Genomic DNA, 24,381 nt, shown 5'->3' with positions numbered 1-24,381 from the left:
TTTTCATTCTAAACCCTTTCATCCAAGTCACCAGTGCTCATTTATTGAGAATCAGTGGCCATCTTCCAGGGATCAGACATGCTGACTGTCTAGTCAATAGCTTTATATCCAGGGTGAAAAATCAGCATACCCTGTGCACAAAAAGGTTTATGATAGCCACATGGAGATGCTGGCATTGGACTGGGGTAAGCACAGCAAGTCTCAACACAAGGTTAAAGTCCAACAGGTTTGTCAGCACAAGCTTGGAGTTCAGGCTTCACTTGATTAAAAAGAACCCGAGACTGAAAGCTTATGCTCCAATAAACCATTGGATCTTAACCTGGTGTTAGAACTTATTGCACAAAGTTTAAACATGGTATCTTTCTAGTCAGCAAGTTTCTGATAAGTCATGCATTCATTAATTGGGCAAACACAACTTGAAAAAGTTTAAGACAAAAAGATAGTAGTAGAATGTAACAGCATACCTGGTCAATCAGCTGTCGTCTAAAGGGATTATTTTCTTCAAGGACATTGGCCCAAAGCTCTGGATCCTTTCTACGTACAAGATAGCGAGCTTCACTCTTGAACAGAGAGTTTTCATTGCAAACCTAAGATTGGATAGTTAAATTATACATTTAAAAGGGTCAAATTAGCTTGATCTGACGTATTACACCCTACAATTCTACATTTGTAGGGCACTACAAAATACAATTAAATTTAGGTATGATTGGATTGAAGATGGAGTATTCAATTACTGCCTTGCTAAGCTGCTCAGGTAAAATGAAAGGGACTTCTTTATTGTAGCAATATTGCTAACTCTAACAAGTGCATTTTATGTCATAAATGCATTCCAGGTTACTACAATTAGTTTGTAGAAGTTGACTACACCTACAATTAAATTCAAATTCAATGCTCCCCTTGCACAGCAACAGCTTGTTCTGGTACAAAAGATTTGTTCTGGGTAACATGAATCAGACCAGCCTTTATCTAGACAGTATCCATCTCAATTCAAAAGAAAGTGCACTGTAGCCAAACAATGCTGACACTAACCTTTATGAGATCCAGGTCACACTGGCCCCTTTCATAAGCAACACAAGCCAAATGTGGATCCCTCTTTTCACAGTACTTGCCAACCACAGAGCTATCATAGAAAGGGTTTTCACGCAGGAATCGCTCAGGATTGTTATTGCTATCAATATAGATCTTAGCCAAAGCATTGTGAGTAGCAGGTTCTTCACAACCTTCATGAATTCTAGCCTCCAGCCATGGAAGCAGCAATTTTAATCTGTAATGAGACAACATTGAGATCTGATCAAAAACAATTTATATCACAACCTTAGAATTCAACCATTAGCCAAATCTGACGCTACACCTTCTTGAAAAGGACAGGATAGACCACTAGAAGTGATATTCTAGGCCATTTATACCTCAAGAATTTGTACATGGATCTCAAAGTTTGCATATGGGAAAACATGGCCAAAGCAAATCCCCAAATGTCAGCTGGAGCTCAAAAGCAGCACCTGCCTCATTCAGAAGGCCATGGGTTTCAAGCTACACAAGAGACAGATAGTCTTGTTGTTGTGTGAAGAGCACACATCTGCACCATGAAGCTCCTTGGCACTATTAAAAAGTGGAAATTTCTGACCATTGCTCATCAAGTGGACAAGTGCTAATTTGGGTATTTGAGGTTGCAGGATGTCCAGAAATTTAAATTACATGTTTAATTAGTTCACATGTTGGTGGACCTGCTGTGCATCCAGGTTTTCTCCTGTTCCCTCAATTTTGTCATGCCTGTTTGTTGCAATGCTAACCAAGCCCCATTATGATTGTTTCGTTGCCACAGCTGATTCCTCCAAGTTGAAAAAATCCTCAGTGCTTTAACTGAAGGATGCCAATGGGTAGTGAGAATGATGGTTCACCAGGTCTCCTGTATACAGGGCTATCTGAATCCTTCAGTGATTACAAACATGCTTCCTTCAAGTACTGAGGGAAGGGGCAAAAAAACCAAAATGAACAACCTGATACTGAAGGTGACAAGTAGCAGTGCCACTGAAAGCCAGCCGGGGAACCCCACTCACTTACTTCAAAAAAAAAACAAGTAGCACAGAAGGAAGATCAGCTACTGCAGTTACTGACCTGTTCCTTTTCTCCACTTCACCCACAAGCTCATCAGTTGAAAACTGTCCACGGACTACAGTGATAAGATTTTTAATAACTTCTTCAGAGCAATCCACATCCAGCAGTCCACCCACGACTACTGGAAGCCTGCTTGGATTCACCTGCACACAATGACACACTAGGAATTAGCAATCCTTTTTCTGACAGTATAAGAAAGCTGAAGCGGATTAACTTGGCTTTCAACTCATGAATTTACTTACTTTCCAAGCAGTTACCTTTCTGGCCCAGTTAAGAGTTTATAACATTTAAGATGTGCACTGAAATGTCACCCTATACTTTTGTCACCCTTTTGCAGGATTTCAGATCATGCTTTGCAAAAATGTCACTTACAGGATCAGTACAAAGAAAGCCATTGTGCCTTATGTTTGAAGTCATTAACTATTCTCTACCGTTCAAGGATTTCACCTTTAGGAGGTACAGCCAGCAATTAGGAAGGAAAATGGCACATTAGCCTTAAGATAGACTTAATGCAAGGATTAGGGCCCTGGTGAGATCACCTTTGTAGTAATGTGCAATGTTTTGGCTCCTTCCAAGAAAGGATATTTGTTGGAGGAGCTGCAATTAAAAAGGTTCCGATTAATTCCTGGAATACAGATTTTGTGATACATCTTGTTCATTTAAACTCTAGGGAATTTATAGAACATTCTTAAAGGCCTTGACAGGATAAATGTTAGGAGGTTTTCCCTGGCTGCAGTGTTCAAATGGAGGATTGTGAAATCTCTTAAGGATAAGAAATCTAGAATTGGATATCCCAGGGTCATGAATCTCAACTTAAATATCCCAGAGTACTGTGGATGTTCAGCAACCATGTACAATCAAGGCTGTTAGATTGGTTGAGAGATTATGAGAATCAGTATAAAAGAGTTTAGATCACTTCGATCTTATTGAAAGCCAAAAGAGACTCAAAAGGGCCAAATAGCTTACCCCATTGTATGGGATCAACATTTGAAAATTCGTTTCCCAAAACAATCCCTTGATTACTTTAATGATTTCACTCACCTTCTGGACATAAATTTCAATATACTTCTGCAGGTTGTTGCGGTACAGATACAGAACTAGGTCATGAACAAAGTCAAACCGGTCACACACAATGATAAGTGGGAGCTGGTCAGTCAACTTAGCTTCCTGAAAACAAAGTAAAGAATTACTGTCTGGTACCAGAAGCAACTAAAAAAAAAAATCAGGCTGCAATGACTCAACTGTTTAACCGAAGAGTGAATAACTACAGTGTCAACATTTTTCAAACACCACAAATTCTACCGGTTAATTCCAAACTAGACAAAGTTCTTAAAAGCCAAAATTGGGCATTCAAGGACAATGTGCTTCAACACATTTGAAATAACTTGTGACCTTCAGATTTGAAGTACAAATATTTTAAGTGTGATTACAATTTTCAGTTGTAACAATGAAAAGTTGTAATCCATTGGGTAGGCAGATACAAATAATTCATTTCCCATGCAAAAAATGCTCAAACTTCACCAGCTTAACTTGGAACAGTTTGCTTTTCCCCCTTCCCAAATCCAAAATAAAATTCAAACTTTAACCCAATTTTCTTGACATGTATTCTTCAAAACATAATTGCACAAAGATGGAGCAGTGAATGGTATGAGCAGACAAAATGACTGAAATAGGTGCATCAGGTAAGGTGTCATTCACCTAGGAGTATGAAGATACTGCACCTCCCTCCACAAAAATGTTACTGGTGTTATGTAACAATGCATCTTTGCAACTATCAACCCATTTAAAATTTGAAAGCTGTAATTCAAGTCAGTTGCCCAAACTATAGATACATAGTTATCCAGTTTAAAATTCTTTACAGCAGCATCAGTGACATTTCAGAATCTGTAGGTGATCAACAGTATGGCAAATTTAATTTTTAAATCTGGTCATATTTAACCCTGAACATCTAACATACCAGCAGAGGAAATAACCTTCATGCTACTAAAGTGGCAGATTAATTTAAGACAAAGACAAACCCAAACACATTGACTTCTGAAAAAGTGGAAGATTTTCCTCTTTCCTTCACTTCAAGAAGTTGTTCAAGGCATCACTAAAGCATTGGAGAAACCCAAATAGATCTATGTCATTGATAAAAAGATGGAGGCTTGGCAGGGAGTGTTTTCTGTGGTTACTCAGTTTTGAGCAGTCAAGATCAGAAGCCAGCCATAGATAGGAGAATTTCTTCACTCGATAACCTTTGGAATTCTTGACCTCAAAATGCAGCTACACAGTTGGTGTATATTCAAACTGAAACAATTTGGAATCCAAGGGAATTGTAGATGAAGTAGGAATGTGTTTCAGTGATGCAGAGCATGCTGGCCAGGCTATACTCCCTTTTAATGCAGGAAAAGTATATCTGCCAATTTTAAAGCTTGTTTCTGTGAACAACGTGGTGTTTGCTAACTTTAGTGAGCTGAAATACCATATCAAGTAGGAGTCTTGAATAGTGGTAAGGGACCTTCACTAGAACAGCTTAAAATCAATACCTTGCAGAAGGATAGTCCCCCTGGCCACAGCACTGGACATTCAATTAAGCTGCAAGCCAACAAACATTTCCAAGAGACAATGTGTCGTTATAAGACTCAAACGAAACAATATAATTGCAGCACAAAGTACCTTTAGGAAGTTCTTCACACGTTCCGAATCGTAGCAATTGCTCTCACGACATATACGTTCAACTTCCTTAATTTGCCCAGTCTTGCATGCTGCCTGAATATACTTGAAGTGAACATCTGGCTCTTGGCTGAAATTCACAATGGATCCAAGGAAATAAAATAACCCTGTTGGAAGACAATGAGGAAGTTAGCTCTAAACAAACATTTGGTTCATCTGGAATCATACACCGCATTTCAGCAGAATACAAAAGTCAATGTCAGAATCCGCTCCATTAGTAGTTTTGGATTTCATGTCTTAGAGCAACAGCAATCTGCTGCACAGGCTAAACTATTGGTATTGCTTGGCTTTTTGGCAACCACCTGATTCTTGAATGTCAAAAAGGAAAAGCACTTCTCTACACCTGCATTTGATTTTAACCTCTAGTATGCAAATGCTGTTAGAGATCAAATATTGCCCTAATAGGAGGAAGCCTATCCAACTCCTATAGTCAGTCCTGAAGGACTAGTTTGCCCCCTCATGGCTCTTTTCTAAAGCAAAGTTTCTTCACTTATCCCACTAGCAAAATATTAAAATATCTTAATTTTGTTCTTTGAATGTTGTTCTGTTGCACCCATTTTTAATCACCAGAATATTTTAAGCTACAAGTTGAGAAACTAACTCCTGTTTAGCAGAAAAAAAGTGGATGCAACAAATAATTGTACTGGAACAAGGTCACTGAATTTGAATAATGCAGATCTAGAAAGATGAGTGCACTAGCTAAAAGGGTGAAGAAAATTGACAAAGATCTGATTAAGTTGCAGAGAAAAAAAATAGTTACTCCAGTTCAATCCTTCCAATTTGACAAAAGCAGCAACAGGTTAGAGTGCTGCTGATAATATTTATGTCCATTTGCATTAGATTGGATGATTTTGGTTCAAGGGCATCTTGTGCTGTAAAACTGACTAGGACAAAAGCAATTGTGCAAAATGTTTGGAAATAGGAAGTATGGCAAAAGTTAGAAGTTATGAGTATTTACTGCACAAGGCTACAGGTTATTATTATTTCCTCAAGTATTCTGCAGTGTTACATTTGTGCTGTAAAAAACTTACCCTCATAACTTTTAAAGGACTCAAAAAGTTCCACCAGTGACTGTGTGCCAAGTTGCTCGTGGTACTTGGATGCTACTTGCACAGAAAGTTGAAGATTCTGTCGAATGTTAGCCGACAACATGGCACGCAAGCACTCCAGGGAATCTTCGACAGACAGTGCGCCAAAGAAGTTCACAAGCCACTAGGAGAAGAAACAATTAAACCCCAGTTTGACAAATGACTTGTGAATTGATTAAAACCAGCTGGCTGAGACTGCATTTGTACCTTAAGTGTCACAAATGAAGTTTAGGCAACGATGCCAGGATGTTTACCAATCAAATCCCAGCAGAATGAAATCAGCTAGTGAGCATCAGGCTGGTTAGCACTGCTGCCTCAGTGCCAGGGAGGCATGTTCAGTTCCAACCTTGGTTGACTGGTTTGCACACACACATTCTCCCAGTATCTGTGTGGGCTTCCTCCTGTCCAAAGATGTGCAGGATTGAATGTAAATTATCCCTTAGTGCTCCAAGATATGTAGGTTAGAGAGATTAGCAGGTAATTTGTGGTAAGATGCTCTGTTGGAGAGTTGGTGCAGACTCAATGGGCTGATTAGCCTTCTTTGGCACTGTGGCTTCTGAGAAAACCAAAAGGACACCTGGAAGACACCCTGCACAAAGTGCCATAAAACACTGATGTGGATTTTAACACCCATCTCAAATATCAGTTTTCAGGCAGCAACACCCAACTTCAAATCTCAAAAGCAGATGAATCAGGGAAATTTAGTTCTAAAAGGTTTATTATATTCCCTGAAATTTGTTGTGTGGGAGACATTAGAGCCAGGATGGCTTTCAGCCAGGGTTACTGGATTGCAAAACTGGTTGACCCAGGTAAACTCCCATTGCTGCCCTAACTCAGCCATGATGCTGCTCTGCAATGATCATTCCAATAGATTAACACATTAAAAATTTGCAGTTGGTAAGTGACTTGAGTCAGACCTAGCTTAGTGTTCATTAATACCCCCACCCCCAAAAACCCACATCACACATGGCTTCTCTTGTGGCAGGGTGTGGACCTCTGCAGTTCTGCAACTGGGGACATGTAAATCCCACAGGAAGCCAGCAGTCATGATCAACTCAGGAAAAATTGCCAATGGTTTAAACATCCTGGCTGACTTCCATTCACACAAGCCTAAAAATTAATATTCTTTTCTCAGTTAGCCAATAAACAGCAAGGTCTTAAATTGGCCTCCTTGCTTACTCAATTCAAAATCAAGTCCAATTCATGTTCCCCAAAATGAGACAAGTTGTAAACTGACACGCATCACACCAGATTTCAGGCTTGATTTCTTAAATTTTACTCCATTCTTTAAGTTAAGCAAGGTGGGTAGGGCAAGCCCAAATCCTTTTCCTGGCTTGCTCCAAAACTAAACTGAATCCAATTCATGATCCCCACAAGACAATTAAGCTGACAAGAAACAGCTTTGCATTCCATCTTGGGGCTTGATCTTAGCCAGCTTACCTGCCTTTACTGAAGGAACCAATTCCATGCAGCTATCCTACTTTGCATTTATGTATCCCTTTAAATCATGTCTACATTCCATCATGGCTACTTATAAAGTGGAAGGTATTTAACAAATAAGCAACCCCATAATTATTGCTCATGCAAAAGTCAATGTTTACTGGATTGCAGTCTTAACCAATAACTTGTACTACATTAGTTACCAAATGACTTGCAACTTAGTGTCAGAATCATTAAACTGTTTTAGGAAGCCAGTGATACACTAATCTCCAAATGGTCTTATACATCCAGAAACCACAGGAGGCAGCAATTGTCTGATTAAGTGAACACACTGAATTAGAAACTGAGACAATGCCAGTTTGTCAAGACAAAAGCCTTACCACTAACTCAGGGACAGTGTCATGAGGCAGCCCACAAAACTGTATTTGACTAAACCTTTTATTGCCTGCCCAAATAAGTTTTACTAGGGTAACTCATACCTCAGGATTCAGAAGGTGAGTGTGTACAACAGCACGTTTAATATCATACAGATCTGTATAGTGCTCCAAAGCCCTCTGCAGCAAACCAGCCTTTTCACACAGCTGGGCAATATGGGCACGATCATAGTGAGTGAACATCTGGTTTCCAAGGATTGCATCAGCAACCTGAGGAAACAAAGTCCTATTAGTAAGCACATTACTGTTCAGAGTTATATGACTAATGAGCTGTTACAATTGACTAGATAAAGATGTAGCAATACAGGAGGTCATATTCTAAACAGTCAGCATATTGTGCACAAGATAGCAAAGCAGATCTTTCAGGCCTTGAGAATTGCTGAATTAGATGCACCTCTGACTTTTGATTATTAGCCAACATGCAAGTTAGTGCCCAACTAGCAAGGACATCAAAACAGGTAATTTGGTCAATAAATTGCAGTTTAGCAAATTTACACACCAATCAAGATGGTGGCAACAGTTCAATTGATTATTGAATATCCAGCAAATACTTTCTAGTTCACATGGAGGGCTAGCAGTGGTTAGCATTGCTACATTACAGCACCGGGGTCTGGGTTGGGGTCACTGGAGTTTGCACATTCTCCTTGTCTGCATGGATTTCCTCTCCAGGCCCAGAACAAACATTACAGCACAAGAATAGACCCCTTTGGTCTTCCAAGCTTGCACTGACAACCAAAATCTCCTAACCTTCCAGCGATCATAGTCCTCTATTCCCATCCTAGATTTTTTTTTCCAGATGCCCCTTAAAAAGTCACTAGTGCATCTGCTTCCACCACTTCCCTGACAGCAAGTTCCAGACACCCACCAAACTTGCCTCAATCTCCTTTTAACTCTGCCCGTTAATCTTTTAGGCTTCTGTAAGGTTGCCCCTCAACCTCCATTCCAGTGATAACTCTCATAGCTAATGTCCTCCATACCAGGCAACACCCTGTTAAAATCTTCTATACCCTCAAGTCTCTACATCCTTCTGGTGACTAGAATTGAACACTATATTCCAAGTGCAGCCTAAGGTTCTTTAAAACTGCAACATACTTGCCAATTTTTGAACTCAATGCCCCAGCTGAAGGCAAGCATGTCTTGACTACCTTCTCCACCTGCATTGCTACTTTGTGACCTATACACCCAGTTCCCTCTCAATACCCTTAAGGGTTCTGCCATTTACTGTATATTTCCTATTTGTATTACGCCTTTCAAAATGCATTACCTCATTTGTCCTGATTAAAACTCCACCTGCCACCTCTGCCCAAGTCTCCAACTGATCTATATTCTGCTGTATCCTCTGATGGTCCTCATTGCTATCTGCAAATCCACCAACCTTTGTTTCATCTGCACACAAACTCAAACTAGTTACATTTTCCTCCAAATCATTATAAAACAAAAAAGTCAGTGCTGATCTGACAATCACTGTTACAGCTCTCTATTCAGAAACACACCCTTCCATTGCTACCTATGACTAAACCAGTTCTGTATCCACCTTGCCAGCTCACCTGATCCCATGAGACTTTACCTTCTACACCAGTCTGCCAAGAGATCTTGTCAAAGACCTTAGTGAAGTCCATGTAGCCAACATCCACTGCTGTCCCTCAAATCATTTCTTAAAAAAACCAAGTTTGTGACCACCCCTTCACAAAACCATGTTGCCTCACTAAATTTCTAAGTGGGAATAAATCTTGAAGAATCCTCTAATAATTTTCCTACCACTGAAGGCTCACTGGCTTGTAGTTACTACCCTTCTTAAATAAAAGATTGGCATACTCCTCAATGGATGTCTTGGCACTCCACACCAGCATCACCCATGACAATGGCATTGCTGCAACTGTCTCAGTACTCAATGCCAACTGCCAATCTCCAGATGCAATTTTACAACTCAGCTTTATCCTGGATCACAAAGTCTTCACCTTCAACAAGCAATTCATCCAGACATGGAACAGCCATGGGGCCTAGATTTGCACCTCAATATGACATCTTCATGCACAGGTTTGAACAAGGTCTCTTTACTGCACAAGACCAATATCACTAGCTACATGCATGACTTTTTTTGGACTCATGGTGAACAATCAATGAAACAACTATATGACATCAAGTCATTAGCCAGACTCACCATGGAATACTCTGGAATCAACTGCATTCTTGAACATGCATCTCCATCAAGGATGGTCACCTCAGCATTTCATTGTGCCACAAGCTCATGGATAATTTCATGCTCCACTTCTCCAGCTTCCACCCTAAAACACAAGCCATCCCCTATGGACAAGCCCTCTATACACAGGATCTGATGTAGAAATGCTGGTGTTGGACTGGGGTCACAGTAAGAGGTCTCAACACAAGGTTAAAGTCCAATAGGTTTATTTGGTAGTAAGCACCACTAGCTTGAGGGTTTGTGCTCACCCAATGAAGGGGCAAACCCTGAAAGCTAGTGGCATTTCCTACCAAGTCAACCTGCTGGACTTTAACCTGGGTGTTGAGACTTCTTACTGAGTTTACCATAGTTCAATGCCAGCATCTCCACATCATGATCTTCCCGGAAGCTATGAGGATATAAAAGTTTCTCTCAAAGCCCCAGCCATTTCCTCCCATGCCTCAGCATTTTTGGTGCATATCCCATCAGGCCCTTAATGTTTCTCAAGAACCCCAATACCTCCTTTTTGATCTCAACATTACTATCTACACACCTTTTCCCAGATTCATCCAAGTCCTTCTCTTTGGTGAATACTGATGCAAAGTACTCATTTAATACCTTGCCCATTTCCTTTGGCTCCATGCATAGATTCCCTCCTGTCCTTGAGTGAGCCAATCCTCAATCCAGGTGTAGGTTAGGTGCACTGGTTATGCCAAATTCTCCTTCCCAAACAGGCACTGGAGTGTGACAACTAGGGGATTTTCACAGAAGCTTCATTGCAGTGAGAATGTAAGCCTACATGTGACTAAAAAAAGGTTCTTTGCAATCTGAAATTTAAGCAATATTCAAACTAGTACAGGCAAGTCAGAATCCCAGGTGGCAAATAGCCAGGCTATAGATGGTATTGGAATGATTAAATCTCATTTAGAAAAAAACCAAAAGCTTAGTGACTGCATCTCGACCAACATGTGAATTTAATGAAGTCACAAGTAGGAACTTTATGAAAACCCAATTGATTGGGCTTGATAATCAGTATGACCTCCAATGTTTTCCACAAACATACTTCATGCCACTTGCCCCAAGAATCAAGGCCATGGCCACGCTGCAATGTGCCAAATTTGTTAATGCTTCAACATTGAACTATAATCAGTGCGCCTGTTTATGGCTACTTCAGAAAAAATTTAGTTGTGTCAGATTAGCATTTAGCCCTTGATGCTGCAAGGAGAGAATAGCAGTGGAAAATAAAGTCAATACTTTTATATTCAGGACATTACTAATACAACACTAAGATATTTATGTACATGTCCCTGTTTTGGTCTAATATGTTGCCAATTTATCAGTTCAGAAATAATGCAATGAACATGGGGACATGAGATTGTGTTCTCAAACTCCTGGTATACCAAGTTAGTAAAGCACATTTCCCACCTGTGGTGCATGAATCAGATTCATTTCAAGTAGACGAGTTTGTAAGTGACCCTCAGAAGGTCTATTATTCTTCAAAGCATCCAATAGGAAAGAGGTACACTGCTGGATCAGGTTATTCTCCATAAATATATCCACAATCTAGGAGGGAAACACAGCATTAACCTTTGGGAAATGTCACAGCTCCTCAGTATTACAATTGTCAGTGTCCATCCACAAAATAAAACTGCCAGATTTCAATCTTGCTGAGAGCCAATTCTAGCCAGGGAAGCTGTTCTATCAGGGGGCAAGATTCCTGCTCTGGAATTAGTTGCTAGCTGACAAACTGAAAAGGACAAGGCTTTGATGCTTTACAGATAGCCTGCTGACAATTTTAGGCTAAAAACTGATTCAGAGGTAGGTTCCAGGCTCAAATCCATCCATTCAGCACAAGGCCCACACTCCCATGCAGAGCTGATGGAGCACTGAGGGAGGTGCTGTCTTTTTGGGTGAAATGTTAAAACAGATTCTATTTGCTTGCTCAGCAACATGTAAAAGGGTCGCAGGGCTCTATTTCAGAGAACAGAGCTGTTGTCTGGTGTTTTAGCCAATATTTTTATTCCACAAATAAGTCATCAATAGTTAAAAAACAGAACCAGCTCAAGGAATGCTATTTGACAGGCATCAGAATCTGCTGTACAACTCATTTTGAGCAGAGGGTTAGGTATGCAGACATTTGAAGCATGGTCATGAGGTCTGGCTTAATCACTTATCTGTGAAGGTACTGGAAGATAGCATTTAAAGAAAAACTTACACTAATAGTTTGACTAAATTTACTCAAGTCACTCAGCATATCTAGGTCTTAAAGTTCTAAAATTTGAGAGTTTCAACAAAGTCCAAAAATCAAGGATTCTGTCATCATGAGCATTCATTGGTCCATTATACAAACAGGATAGTGTAGTTCATTCAATTTGGATAAAGGTTACTCAAATGTCTTCATTTCTGCTTACACTAAACTCGTGAGCCCAATGAGTACACACTGCTAAAGATCACAAGTCAGCCTGCATCATTGCATTAAAGCACATCTACACAAAAATAAACTTTTCTGCATTTGTACTGGTCAAGAGTTTACAGAAATGGCAGCAGTGTTAGCAGTCAAAATTGCCAGGGACCCAGGTTCAATTCCAGCCTTGGGTGATTTGTGTGGAATTGTGCTCCTTGAGTTGATTCCCTCCAGCTTCTGATTTGATTTTCTCCCAAAGACATCAGATAGATCTGCCACAGCAAAATATGTGCATGCTCGTGAGAATGGGCTGTTGGAGGGTTGGTGCAGTCTTGATGGACTGAATGGCCACCTTCTGCATTGCAGGGATTTTATGGTTTTAATTGTAATGCAAAGCTGCTCAAATTGAATTGTGTTTGATCCTATGGGTCACATTAAACAGGGAAAGTGATTTCATCCACATTTCCATTCATCAAATCTATACCAATTCCTAGAAACCAGCCTCCCCCCACAATAATACCAAAAATCAAGTTTGACTGAGCACTATTCAGCCCCAGCTAATTAACTGGAGGCACATAGATTATGTTCTAAAGTTTTGATTAAGGAAGGAAAGTGAAGCTTACAGGTTCTGTAACTAACCTGATTGATATTAGCTAGAGGTTCCTCATCCTGGACAAGCATCTGTGCAAACTGAAGCCCCTGGTCAGGGCTCACCCGCATAACATTTCTCAGCAGGAAGACCCAATCAGGAGTGTAACCAACCTGTCAACACAAAGCACAAAGCCATTAAAAAAACCTGCTTCATCTCAAAAGGCAACAAGATAATTTTTGCTGAAACTTCCATGAAAACCAATACACTTTCTAGTACATGAAAATTTACAAAATATTTAATGTGCAATTTGTGTAGCCTCTAAGCTCAAGCATTTCCTAGCATATGCACAATTCATTAATGCAAAACAAACATTTAATAGGTACCATTTCCAGTGGAATAAGGCAAGTCATTTAGGATTGAAGAAAATACCTTTTTTGCATACAGAACAATTTTTTGGAATTGCCCAGTCTCTGCAAAACACTGTATAACTTTATTTGGCACATTGGCTCGGAGATAGACACTCAAAGCTAGTGTGGGATCAGCTGTCTTCACCAAGTCCCCAAGCTCCTCAGAACACTCCAGCTACAAAAGTTCAAAGTAGAATGAATTATTATACAAGTGGGTGCAATCCTCAAATACTAAAGCTGCGTTTAATATACTCTAGGCCCTAGTAAGTCAGCCCCATCTGCTCTGGTAGAGAAAACTGGTTACCTTGTCTTCTTTCAGCCATTTTTCCAGCAACTGTTTGCGGCCTTGCTGCAGGACTGGTCGGCAGAGTTCCAATGATTCATACTTGTTCAGCTGTCCCTGATCAAGGAGTATCCCAAAATACTGGAGAAGAGGCGAAGCTTGCCCTGGTTGGGCTGGGACAGTCTGGAATTTTCTAATGGTGTCTGGAGTCCGCAGAATACCCTAATAAAAAACAGCAGAACCCCAGCTATAGCATTTAATGTCACAGCTACTAATTTAATGTGCAGTACTGCATATATTTAACATACAGCTCTTACACACTGCACATTTCAGGCTCAAGTTCTTTCTGTATACTCCCACATGCACACTTACATATAATTTTAGTATTATGCTCAAAGTTGTTTGAAGTAAATTAATTTAGTTATCTCTACACTGGAATGTAGTATTAGACAACTGATGTACAAAATATTTAACTGACTACAAGTCCACTGATTCCAAGCTGTTGCACCACATGGGCCCAGTAGTGAAACAGATTCACTGACTTTCAGGATACAGAACTGGATTGATGAAACAGACCCATGCCACTAGAATTTACATGGAACTGGAGTAAAGAGGGGTGACCAAAAATCTTAATCAAGATGGCTTTTAGAGGTTAAAGAGGGGGAATTTATGAGATACTGCAGTCAGGAATAGAGTTTGTGGGAACGAAGGAGAATTTCACAATAACTTAATTGCAGTGTTAATGTAAGCCTTTAGTTGTAACTAATAAAAAGCTGAAGAATGGGCAAGGTAACAAGGATTAGATTTAATTTTTTTAAATTTGTTCCAAGGCACATGTGGGGGAGAAAGAACCATGGGTCATAAAGATCAGTGAGAACAGGATTTTAGTATCACAAGTGGGCTTACATTAATATTGCAACGGAGTTACTGTGAAACTCCAAGTCACTATATTCTGGTGCCTGTTTGAGTACACTGAGGGAGAAAATCTACAGAGACATGGGAAAACATGCAAACTCCACACAGCAACCCAAGGAATTGAACTTGGGTCCCTGGTGCTATGAGGCAGTAATGCTACCCACTGCCAAACCAAACAGTTCTGGAATAATGAACTGAGGGTGACCAGAAGATCATTGGAATACTGAATCTAGATTCAACATAACAGTACAAGAGTTTAGCGCAGGTAGAAGATATTGGGTTGAAACCTCAGCTTGAGGATAAACAGGATATAGGAAGTTTGCAGCAGTCTGGTGCAGTGAAAGTGACTGGGGCAGTGTTGGAATTGGGCATCTTTGGTTGCTGTTTGTAAAGTTTGGTACTAGTGGTCCTTGAGACTAATTCTAGCAGAAAGGAAACCAATAAGATGGTAATGGCAAAACTAGGCAAGAAAAACAATGGGAAACTGGGCAAAAATAGACAAGGAAAAATGGGCTGCTTATCTGACGTGGCAGCTAAAATATGCACATGGAATGCAAGTTAAATTCAAATTAAACAAGCATAGCAAATACTTGCACTGCTCCTGCTCTGTTCAATGCAAATATCCACATCATTGCTAGAAGGCTTGTCCATCCGAGCTGGAAAATAAGCTAAGTGGAAGCTGACAAATTCAAATCCAGCAAACATGGTGTCCAAAAGTGCTACTTTTCAGTTCAGATCAAAAATTCATTACAAATTGGAAGTTACAAGTAAAAGGTCTATTTTCAGTCAGTGGCTATAAGAGGAATGGGGGTGCAGAACACACCTTTGGTGCAGATGCAGCTACTTTAGCAGCTTCAGCATAACTTCCTTGAACAAACAAGGTATTAAACTTTCGTGCAAAGAGTTCTTCAGCACCAGCAAGATTGCTTCTTACAGCCATACGCAGAGCCAAGTCTGGGTTTTGGAGCACATGAGTGGCATAATTAACAATATTTTCTTCTTCCACACAGACAGATAATACCTGCAAGTAAAAAAAATGCTTAAGGAACAGTATACAAAGACCTTTATACAGGTGACATGTCTATGTAATCTACACCCTAGTCACATCCAGGAAATCTCAACAGGACAGTTTAGTAATGTACTACACTTCAGGCTAGAAACACACTCATATATATATGCACAGAGCAAAATTTCAGTCAAATATTCTGCACTTGCTTTCCACATTACACTTGGTTAAGTGACTTTTGCAGTAAAAATGTTCCTTACAAAAGGAAAGTGTGGAAATGAGTTTCTGGACTTTGACTTGTCTCATCACATCCAGTTTGTGGTTCAGGGACACTATTACAAGCATTTAATGCTATGCCCTTCAAGCCAAACATTATACAGGAACAGCTTGTTAACTCAAAAGGATACTTATCAGCTACCCGATTGAGAAATGTGAAAGCCTTCAGCAGATAACATACCTGGCCTTTTTTATTGACTCCAATAATACCAGACGTAGGTTCATGGGGAGCAGTCACAAAAATGGTCTCAGCACTAATACGGTTCATGTAGATACAAGCGCCAGACTCCAAATCATACAAGTGAATGTAACCATATTTGGTGATGAGATATATAACCCCATATTTTGTTCCAATCTACAAAAAGGAAAAACATTCCAATCATTCAGAATTAAATTCCATTGCATTACAGATAGAAGTGAATGTGTTCACCTCTAGGGATACCAAATACAAGGATATGTCAAGCACTAGGATGGGTGGATATGGCCCTCTAAGATGAGACTAGAGTCCTGGGACATGACTGTCCTCACCTGTTATTAGCAACTGCACCCAAGGCTTCAGTCAGGTTTTGCCAAGTGGTCACTATAGCAGACTAGTGCACTAGATTGATTCAAAGCAGAGGGCTGTGAACTGTAGAAATGCTTGCTGCTGTACCATAGGTTCTCCTCAAAAATCCTTCACTTGTGCAGTTCTCCAAGTCAGATTGGTGCTGTCTTAGTGTTTTTATGCATTAACCATGACTTGTTGTGCCACTCCATTACAAAATGTACAATGGCTCAAGGGCCTGACCTCAACCAGGGATACTGTATAGTATACTGCAGGCAGGGGGGGGGGGGGGTAGGAGCAGAGAGGTAATCTTACTTTTACTTGGTCACATCAATTCCTTTTGTGAACAGATTGTTCACACCCATCTTCAAAGCTGTGTGTAGTGTGTAATTAAGAGGATACTTACACTAGTTAGAATGCAGTAACAAAAATGCTGGAAAATCTCAGGTCTGATAACATCTGAGAATAGAGCCAACATTGAGTATGACAACAAGTTGCCTTTGTTTTCAGACCCGCTGAGATTTTCCAGCATTGTTTTGTTTCAGCTTCCAGCATTGACTAATTTAATCAAATGCAGTCTTCTGGCAGAAGGTATGTGCTGAACTTGCTCACCTTACACTAGCTCTATCATGAGAGAGTTAGTAAACAGCTACTCTTATTCTTTGTTTTTATTATAGCGCAGCCAATGAACCTAACCAGCATGTCTTTTGGACTGTGGAGGAAACCCACACACACTGGGAGAATGCGTAGACTGTGACCCAAGCCAGTAATAGAACTTGGGTCCCTGGTGCTGAGGCAGCAGTGCTAACTACTGCTGCCCCAAGGAAAGCAAAATTGCATCAGTAGAATTCATAAGGCAGCATACAATTTGCTCTAATAGTGTGCAATATGCAGCAGCTAACCTCAAAGTTTAAATAAAGTTACTTACCTGCATTGCTACTGGAAAATCAGTTTGGGCCTCAGGAGGGAAAAACACATCCACTGCTCTCTTTGTGAATGGTTGGTTCCCAGCAGCTGGTTGACCTACTTCTATAATATGCAACTGCAAGATATTTTACAAGTCAGTTTCAGAAAGCCAGAGCATTCATTTTAGCTACAAAAGACAGTAATAACCAATTCCCAGGTTGATTATCTGGGAAGTGACGCATCATATTGCATAAGTTACTCATGATATGATCTTGCAGTAATGCTGTTTTCTACAGTAGCTTACTCAGGTCAATTCTTGAGGTATTATGGACTTGTAGAATTAAACTTCAACACTAAAAATGAAAGTTTGAACTGCCACCAGAATGTCTCCATTAAGCAGACTTTGCAGCTTACCTTCCCTCCAGCCTGACTGCGGACTGCAAAACAGAAGAGGTTTGATGGTGCAGGATTCTCTTCCAACTTGAATTCGGCAAAGGCTGCTGCATGCCCCTCAATCGGTTGAGATACTTTTCTGTCTACAGAGTACAACTGCATTGCACCAACTACTCGGTTTTGCTAAAATGAGAAAGACAGTTGAAAGGAGCAGTTAGTCAGGCATGGTCAGCTGCTGGCACTATTCACATCATCCCTCAGCAAGGCAGAAAGTGCATTTACCTACAACCCACACCTGATTACCAAACTGAATGGCTGAATTTCTTGCCCAGAACAGCTAACAGACTATTGTGGATGTGTTCCAATCTGGCTCTTGACTGGTTAAAATGTGGAGCACGTATTGTTTCCAGATCAGCAGTCATTTTGCATGTATTTCCTACTTGATAGCCAAGCTATACACTTCGTCACAGAACCTTATTCATACCCATCTTCAATGATAATTTGTCCACTGGTTGTAGGAACTCCCATGTGAAAGTGAGCCTGGGCAAACTGCAGCCCAATTATTTTGAAACAATTGGGTATGGGCAATCTCTTAAATCCCAGGTCTTTGGCTTGGAAAGTGGAAAAAAGTGCACTTCTCAAATGACGACTTGGGTGTTCATGAGCTGATATCTGCAAATTGAAGACTGATTTCCAGGTAGTACCAGTTACTAAGAGCACAGCTTATGTGCAATTTGTGCTTCATGGTTATGAACTCCTTGCCCAACTGCTGTTTCACTTGGGAAATTCAGTGGAGGAATGCTTGAACTTGATTAACTGGAGATTAGGAATCCCTATGCACAGATTAAGTTGATGACCTATTGCTTTTGCCTTAAGTACAGATACAATTTGAGTGGCCAAAAGATGGTGTAGCTTAAAACAAAAATCACTATTGAGCACAATTATTAACTTGATCTCTTGTGCCCAACTTTGCAATCTGTTAATTCTGTTTTTAGGCAGCTTTAGCCAAATGGTGTTTTAATAAGCATATACACAAAAAGGAACAAAGTTGAACTTAGGATGCAATGTTTTATCTCAGTCAGGCCTCACCTCCCTATAATTGTTCCATAGAACATTTTGTAACCAGGCTGGACACAAGATTCTTGCAATTGCAGCTTTTAGGGTTTGTCTCCTTATTGGACCAAAAGAGAATCAAGGTGATGGTTCATACACCTTTACTCAGCAGGAGGTCCACACTAGAAAACCATGCTGTGGATGGAGACACTAGACAAACTTGGGAGTACTGCACTTCTCATAGATGGACAGCAAGCATAAATGTCAAGGATTGCACAGATTCAGTGTTGATGGGTGTCAGAGCAGCTAACAGGGAGACCGATCCAGCTCAAAGCATTTTTAGATCAGCGCAAAAACCATGTTCTGCCTTTTTTGCTTGGAGGAAGGGGAAGAACAGTACAGGGGGAAGTAACTGGACACATCTAAGCAAAATTCTCCATGATTAGTGAAACTGCTACTTAGCCCCACCACCATGCAAAGTTTATCACTCAGTGCTTTATAGGCAGGAATTATTTCAAATTTAGTCAATAAGAAAATGGCTGCCCAAGTCTCATAGTAACAACCAAACATTCCTGATTGAGGGAAGAACTGGCCAGGACACCATTTAGTACCACAGATCATTAAGTCTGGCAACAGTGCAGTAGCCTAGATACATCACTGGAGTTGGAATGTACAAGACTCAAAAGCTGCAACTGTTGTAATGAATACTTAGGGGAGTGGAAGAAATTAAAAGTCACAAGAGCCAAGATATACGGCTTTAAAAAAGCTTACAGCAACCTACCTGTGCAGAAATTCCAATTAGAAGCAGCCACTTCTGCTGAAGGTCTGTCCTGTAGTTAATAATCTGACAGCCTGCCAAGCTGGCGTGTCTATCAAACATCTTCTGTGGTTGAGAGTCACCTTCCATGCTCCAATGGAATACTGCAGTTTCAGTTACTAGGGCAACAGTGTTCAAAGAGATCCATTTCCAGAATGTCACTTCTTCAACCATATTATGTGCTTTCACTTTGCTCTTCATTTCAATGTTAAATATCTGTAAGGTTTTTCCAGCTAATACGAGAAAAAAATTAGACCATTTGGAAAAGTTGTGTATGAAGTATGATCACATTACAAATACCATGTGTGGTTGAGTTCTTGGGAAAATCAGTACTGGAGTGTGCAAGTTTGAACATTAAGCAGTAATGAACTAGCCCAAGCACCAAATCCTTGGTCATTGGTAACTTGATCTGTGTAGACCAGCAATGACAATTTTCAAACTGCGTACATAGTTTGCAGTACAAGGGGTCAGCATGAATAGACACTACCTCAAGCAAAACAAAAAACATGAGTGCAGTCCTAAGCTACTTCTACAAAGTAGAAAATTTATGCAAGATTTATTAAATAGTTAAGGAACACAGCCACATGTTTCTCCTCCAGCACTTCATTTCATGTGTAGTCATATTTACTGTGAAGATTTTCACATAACCCAAAAGGAACTGTGCCACATTAGATCTACTGGCGTCCCTCACTGTAGCTTTGCTAAAGTCCGATAGTCTAGACTATAAAACACCATTCATTCAATCTCAAGTCTACATTACATAACTGCATGTTTCATACAGTTGGTCATTTTAAATTGCAGAAATCCACCAGTCTACTAATTACAAATTACTTCTGACTGAAGGTTGATGACAAGCAGCTCTGTAAAGAAACTGATGCACTTAGAACCAGGCCATTGCATGCTGCACCACAGTTTTGTACATTAGCTAAAGCATCTTTTGAATTTCTGTTTAGAAGTCAAAGAATGGTGGTTACTTTTTAAACCAGCAGTTAGGTCAACAGCAGACATGGGGTAGCTGTAGGTCACCTTCATTTAGGGATTGAGAGAGAATGCACACCTCCACTGTGTTTGCCTGATCACTGCAATTTAAATAATTCAGCTGTCAGCAAAACATATACAACAGCAGAGTCACCAATCTGATCAAAAACTGCATGCCAATAAATCCTACACAACCTTTTACAATACAACATCTGAGCAACAGTACAATGAAATGTTGTTAATTCAGGCAAACTCCAATTCTGGATACTACTAAATGAGCCACTCCAGAAGAGAAACAAGCTTTTTTGCAAAGGCTCATCTTCACGACTCAAAGACTTAGAGCAGAAAGCACAGCACAGAACATGCATAGATTAACAGGTCATTTCAGACAGCAAACCACAACTATCAAAACATTGCAAATTGTTGAATAAGTTTTTTGAAACACCCATAATTTGTGTTACAAGTACTTCATTTAGCCAAACCACTCAGCATTTTAAACAAATAAAGTGCTTTGTCATTTACTGTACACATTGGCTTGGGTGAAGCTGTTTGCCAAGAAAAGCTCCTAGTCCCACTGAGGTAGAAAACAACAATTTATACTGCAAGATGACTAGCATCCTGCCACTGGCAAGTTTGATTACATCAGCAATATTGATAGTCAGTGCAATCCAGACAAGATTCAGCTAAGCTAGCAATAAGTTCAGGAATTTTAAACACTGAAGCATGCCAAAAAACCACATTCCATGTTGTGATCTTTCTGCTGGTTAAGTTTTAATTAGCCCAGGTCCAGCCCTCCAACATGGATTCTGGATTTAGGGAAGACGCTTCAAAATGCTGTTTTAGAAGCACAGGCATCTCTTAAACGTCTTTCCATACCAAAACAAACTTGTTAAACAGCAGTCACTTCATTAGTAAATCAAGTATGTTGCTAAAATCAGGTTACTTGAGTGCATGTTCACACAGCATTGCTGATATCTGCTGTTCAATTCTGGCCTTTAGGCCTTCAAAGTGTGATCATTCCACTAGTGGCTATGCCTTCACTTGGTAAGGCCCCAAGCTCCAAATTCCCTCCCCATGCACACCTCTTCCTCCTTTTCACCTTTAGCCAAGTCATGGGTCATTTGCAATTTGGTATTAAATTCTTTGCCAATACTCCTGCAAAGTGCCTTGGGATATTTAGTACATTAAGGCACCATTTAATACATCAGCAGCTTCATATTAATAAAATTGCAAATCAAATGCTATTATTCCTGGTTCAATTGTTTAAATGTATAATTCTGCAAGTGATTTAGCTTCTAGTTTGTAATCTAATCAGTACAACTGCATGAAAATGGAAAATGATCTGACATGAGAACTATTTTGGTACTGTGTCAGACTTACACCTCACTGTCAGCACTCACTAAATCTATTAGCCCCAACACCAGGTGGATCTTGCCACATTGTAAATGCTAGTGCTATAACTAACCTCAATTAATGAATTCAGAAAAAAGGAGTGAAACTGCTTCCATCACCCTGCATGGTGAAATTTTCAACTAGCACAAAATGGAAGTGTATTCAGATACTGACTCCAGCAACTGTGTACCACTGCTTAAATGAGATGGTCACAAATTTAAGAGGAAAAAGTACATAACTTAAATCCAACTGCTTTATGAAAATAAAAACTAAGATTTGAATAGTGTAACCTGACCACAAACCAAAAGCTAGCAGGAATCTTTTGACTAAGATACAGGCCAGCAGGAACATAGGCCAATGGTCAACTTGAGGTCTAATGATTCTAAAGATGGCAAGCACTGGGCAGCATGATGGCATGGTTAATACTGCCACCTTAGTGCTAGGGACCCAGATTTAATTCCCAGCTTGGGTCACTGTGCATGTTCTCCCCATGCCCGTGTGGGTTTGCTCCACTTTCCTTCCTCTGTCCAAAGATGAAGATGTAGGTGGTGAATTGGCTGTGCTAAAATTGTCCCTTAGTGTACCCAAATAGGTACCAGAGTGTGACAACTAGGGGATTTTCACAGTAACTACTACAGAGAGAGAATGTAACCTTATAACAAAAATGAAACATTATATTGGTTGTCTTGATCAGAACACCATCTTTAGGCACTAGGGGCATGAATAGACCACTCATTTCACTAATTCTGCTCCACCAATGAGATCATGCTTATCTGATTGTAATTTCAACCCTACATTCCTGCCTACCCCTGAACCTTTCACTCCTTTCTTTGGAAAGAATCTTAGATCTACTTAAAATAGTAAAAGACTAAGACAGTGGAAACAATTCCAAAGACTAAACCCTCAAAAATTTTCCATGTCTTAATGAACAACTCATTTTTACCCCTGGTTCTACATTCTGACAAGAGGAAACATCCTCCCCACATCCATTCTGTCAATACCCCTCAGGATCCTCAGATGTTTCAACCAAGTTACCTCAAACTCGTGGATAGAAATCTAACCTCTAAGCCTGGTATAATAGCCTCAAATGCCTTCTGAAACTGCTTACATCTTCCCTTCAAGGAGACCAATACTGCATATAGTATTTTACTTCCAGATAAGACACCAATGCCTTGTACAACTGAGTCCCCAGCGTTGACTCACTTTGGCCAACTGTTTCCTGTTGGCCAATCTTCAATTCATGCCAGTTACCCTTACAGCATGAACTGCAAGATTTTTTTTAATACAAAAATTGCTGATATGCACCTTAAAAGTCTTCTGGAAATCCAAATACATCTTTTATCCACAGCACATGACTCCTTGAAGAGAACTACAACAGTTAAACATCTTTTCCCAAAAACATTGGCTCTGCCCAACTGCCTTGAATAAGTGCCCCATGAGGGCTTCTAACATTTGTCCATAGATGTTAGGCTAATTGGTCTTGGTCTTTTTGACTAAGTTACATTTGCTACTTTCCAGTCTAAGAATCTTGGAAAATTAGAACAAAGCATCAACTATTACATTAGTCACTTCTTTCAAGTTAGGGCAGGGATCTCCACACTACAGCCCATAGCCAGCTGCATCCAGATTGGAGGAGTTTGGAGACTGCTGCCTTAGGGTGAAGTCCATCCAGACCAGGGGATTTATCAGCCGACAGGCTGAATTTGCTCATGTCATTCCCCAGTGATTGTGATTTTGAGTTCCTCCCTCCCACTGATTTACAGCTATATCTGAGATCTAGCTTGTGCCCTTAGTGAATCGATGCAAAATATCAGTTTTATTAATCTACCATAGCCCTACTTTTCATTTGTTCTAGAATTTCCCAGATGCAGATGCTCATTTAAAAAGGGAAAAATATTAACAGTAAAGAATTTCTGGACATCTTTATATTACTGGCTGACTTTCACACAAATTGTTAACATTATGAATATCACTATTTAAATAGCTAGGTGCAAAAGGATGAAGTTGTCAGATCAGGTTTCACCACTACCCCTCTTTCAAATTCAATAGTTTATGTTCAACATCTGATCAAAGGGCTTAAAATTAAGTTGTGCATTCATTGTTAAAATGGTCTAGGTACCAGAGTGCAGTCAAGAGAGAAAAAAGGGACTATTCTACTCAGTTTAAGCAAGTGATCACCAAGTAGACAAATGCAGTGTGGGTATTAGTCAATTAGCCAAACATTACTCATGGAAGTCAGGTAGTCTTAAAGTCTAAAACATCTTGGAAGGTGACAAGGTTTGAGGGTTAGACTCCCCTGCCAACAATCTGGTTAGAAACATTGGTTAATAACTTGCTATGAATAAAGTGCAAACATTAAATTGATGTGGTTTGCTCATAATGAAAAGACCCACTTACTACAGAGACAGAACTACCACAGAACACAGAAAGAACTCACCATCTGA

General features: G+C 40.0%; 1 protein-coding gene across 3 annotated transcripts in view; it reads right to left on the bottom strand.

Annotated features, from left to right (window-relative positions):
• cltcl1 (clathrin, heavy chain-like 1) overlaps positions 1–24,381 on the bottom strand; it is a 60,831-nt gene that overhangs the window by 16,871 nt on the left and 19,579 nt on the right. For all 3 annotated transcript variants that reach the window (XM_080208067.1, XM_080208068.1, XM_080208069.1), the window contains exons 3-18: positions 19,532–19,800; positions 17,719–17,880; positions 17,327–17,440; positions 16,036–16,209; positions 15,396–15,593; positions 13,679–13,879; positions 13,397–13,549; positions 13,015–13,137; positions 11,397–11,534; positions 7,838–8,002; positions 5,862–6,042; positions 4,774–4,937; positions 3,157–3,282; positions 2,116–2,258; positions 1,030–1,264; positions 465–587 (exon numbers count right to left, since the gene is read on the bottom strand). In XM_080208067.1, coding sequence (XP_080064193.1) covers positions 465–587; positions 1,030–1,264; positions 2,116–2,258; positions 3,157–3,282; positions 4,774–4,937; positions 5,862–6,042; positions 7,838–8,002; positions 11,397–11,534; positions 13,015–13,137; positions 13,397–13,549; positions 13,679–13,879; positions 15,396–15,593; positions 16,036–16,209; positions 17,327–17,440; positions 17,719–17,880; positions 19,532–19,800 — 2,669 coding nt within the window. The remainder of the gene's footprint in view (positions 1–464; positions 588–1,029; positions 1,265–2,115; positions 2,259–3,156; positions 3,283–4,773; positions 4,938–5,861; positions 6,043–7,837; positions 8,003–11,396; positions 11,535–13,014; positions 13,138–13,396; positions 13,550–13,678; positions 13,880–15,395; positions 15,594–16,035; positions 16,210–17,326; positions 17,441–17,718; positions 17,881–19,531; positions 19,801–24,381) is intronic.

Source organism: Carcharhinus amblyrhynchos, chromosome 20, assembly GCF_965287045.1.
Source record: "Carcharhinus amblyrhynchos chromosome 20, sCarAmb.v2.hapA, whole genome shotgun sequence".
In the NCBI taxonomy this organism is placed as follows: Eukaryota; Metazoa; Chordata; class Chondrichthyes; order Carcharhiniformes; family Carcharhinidae; genus Carcharhinus; species Carcharhinus amblyrhynchos.
Note: the sequence above shows the minus strand (reverse complement) of the source record. Positions and strands in the feature narration are given on the sequence as shown.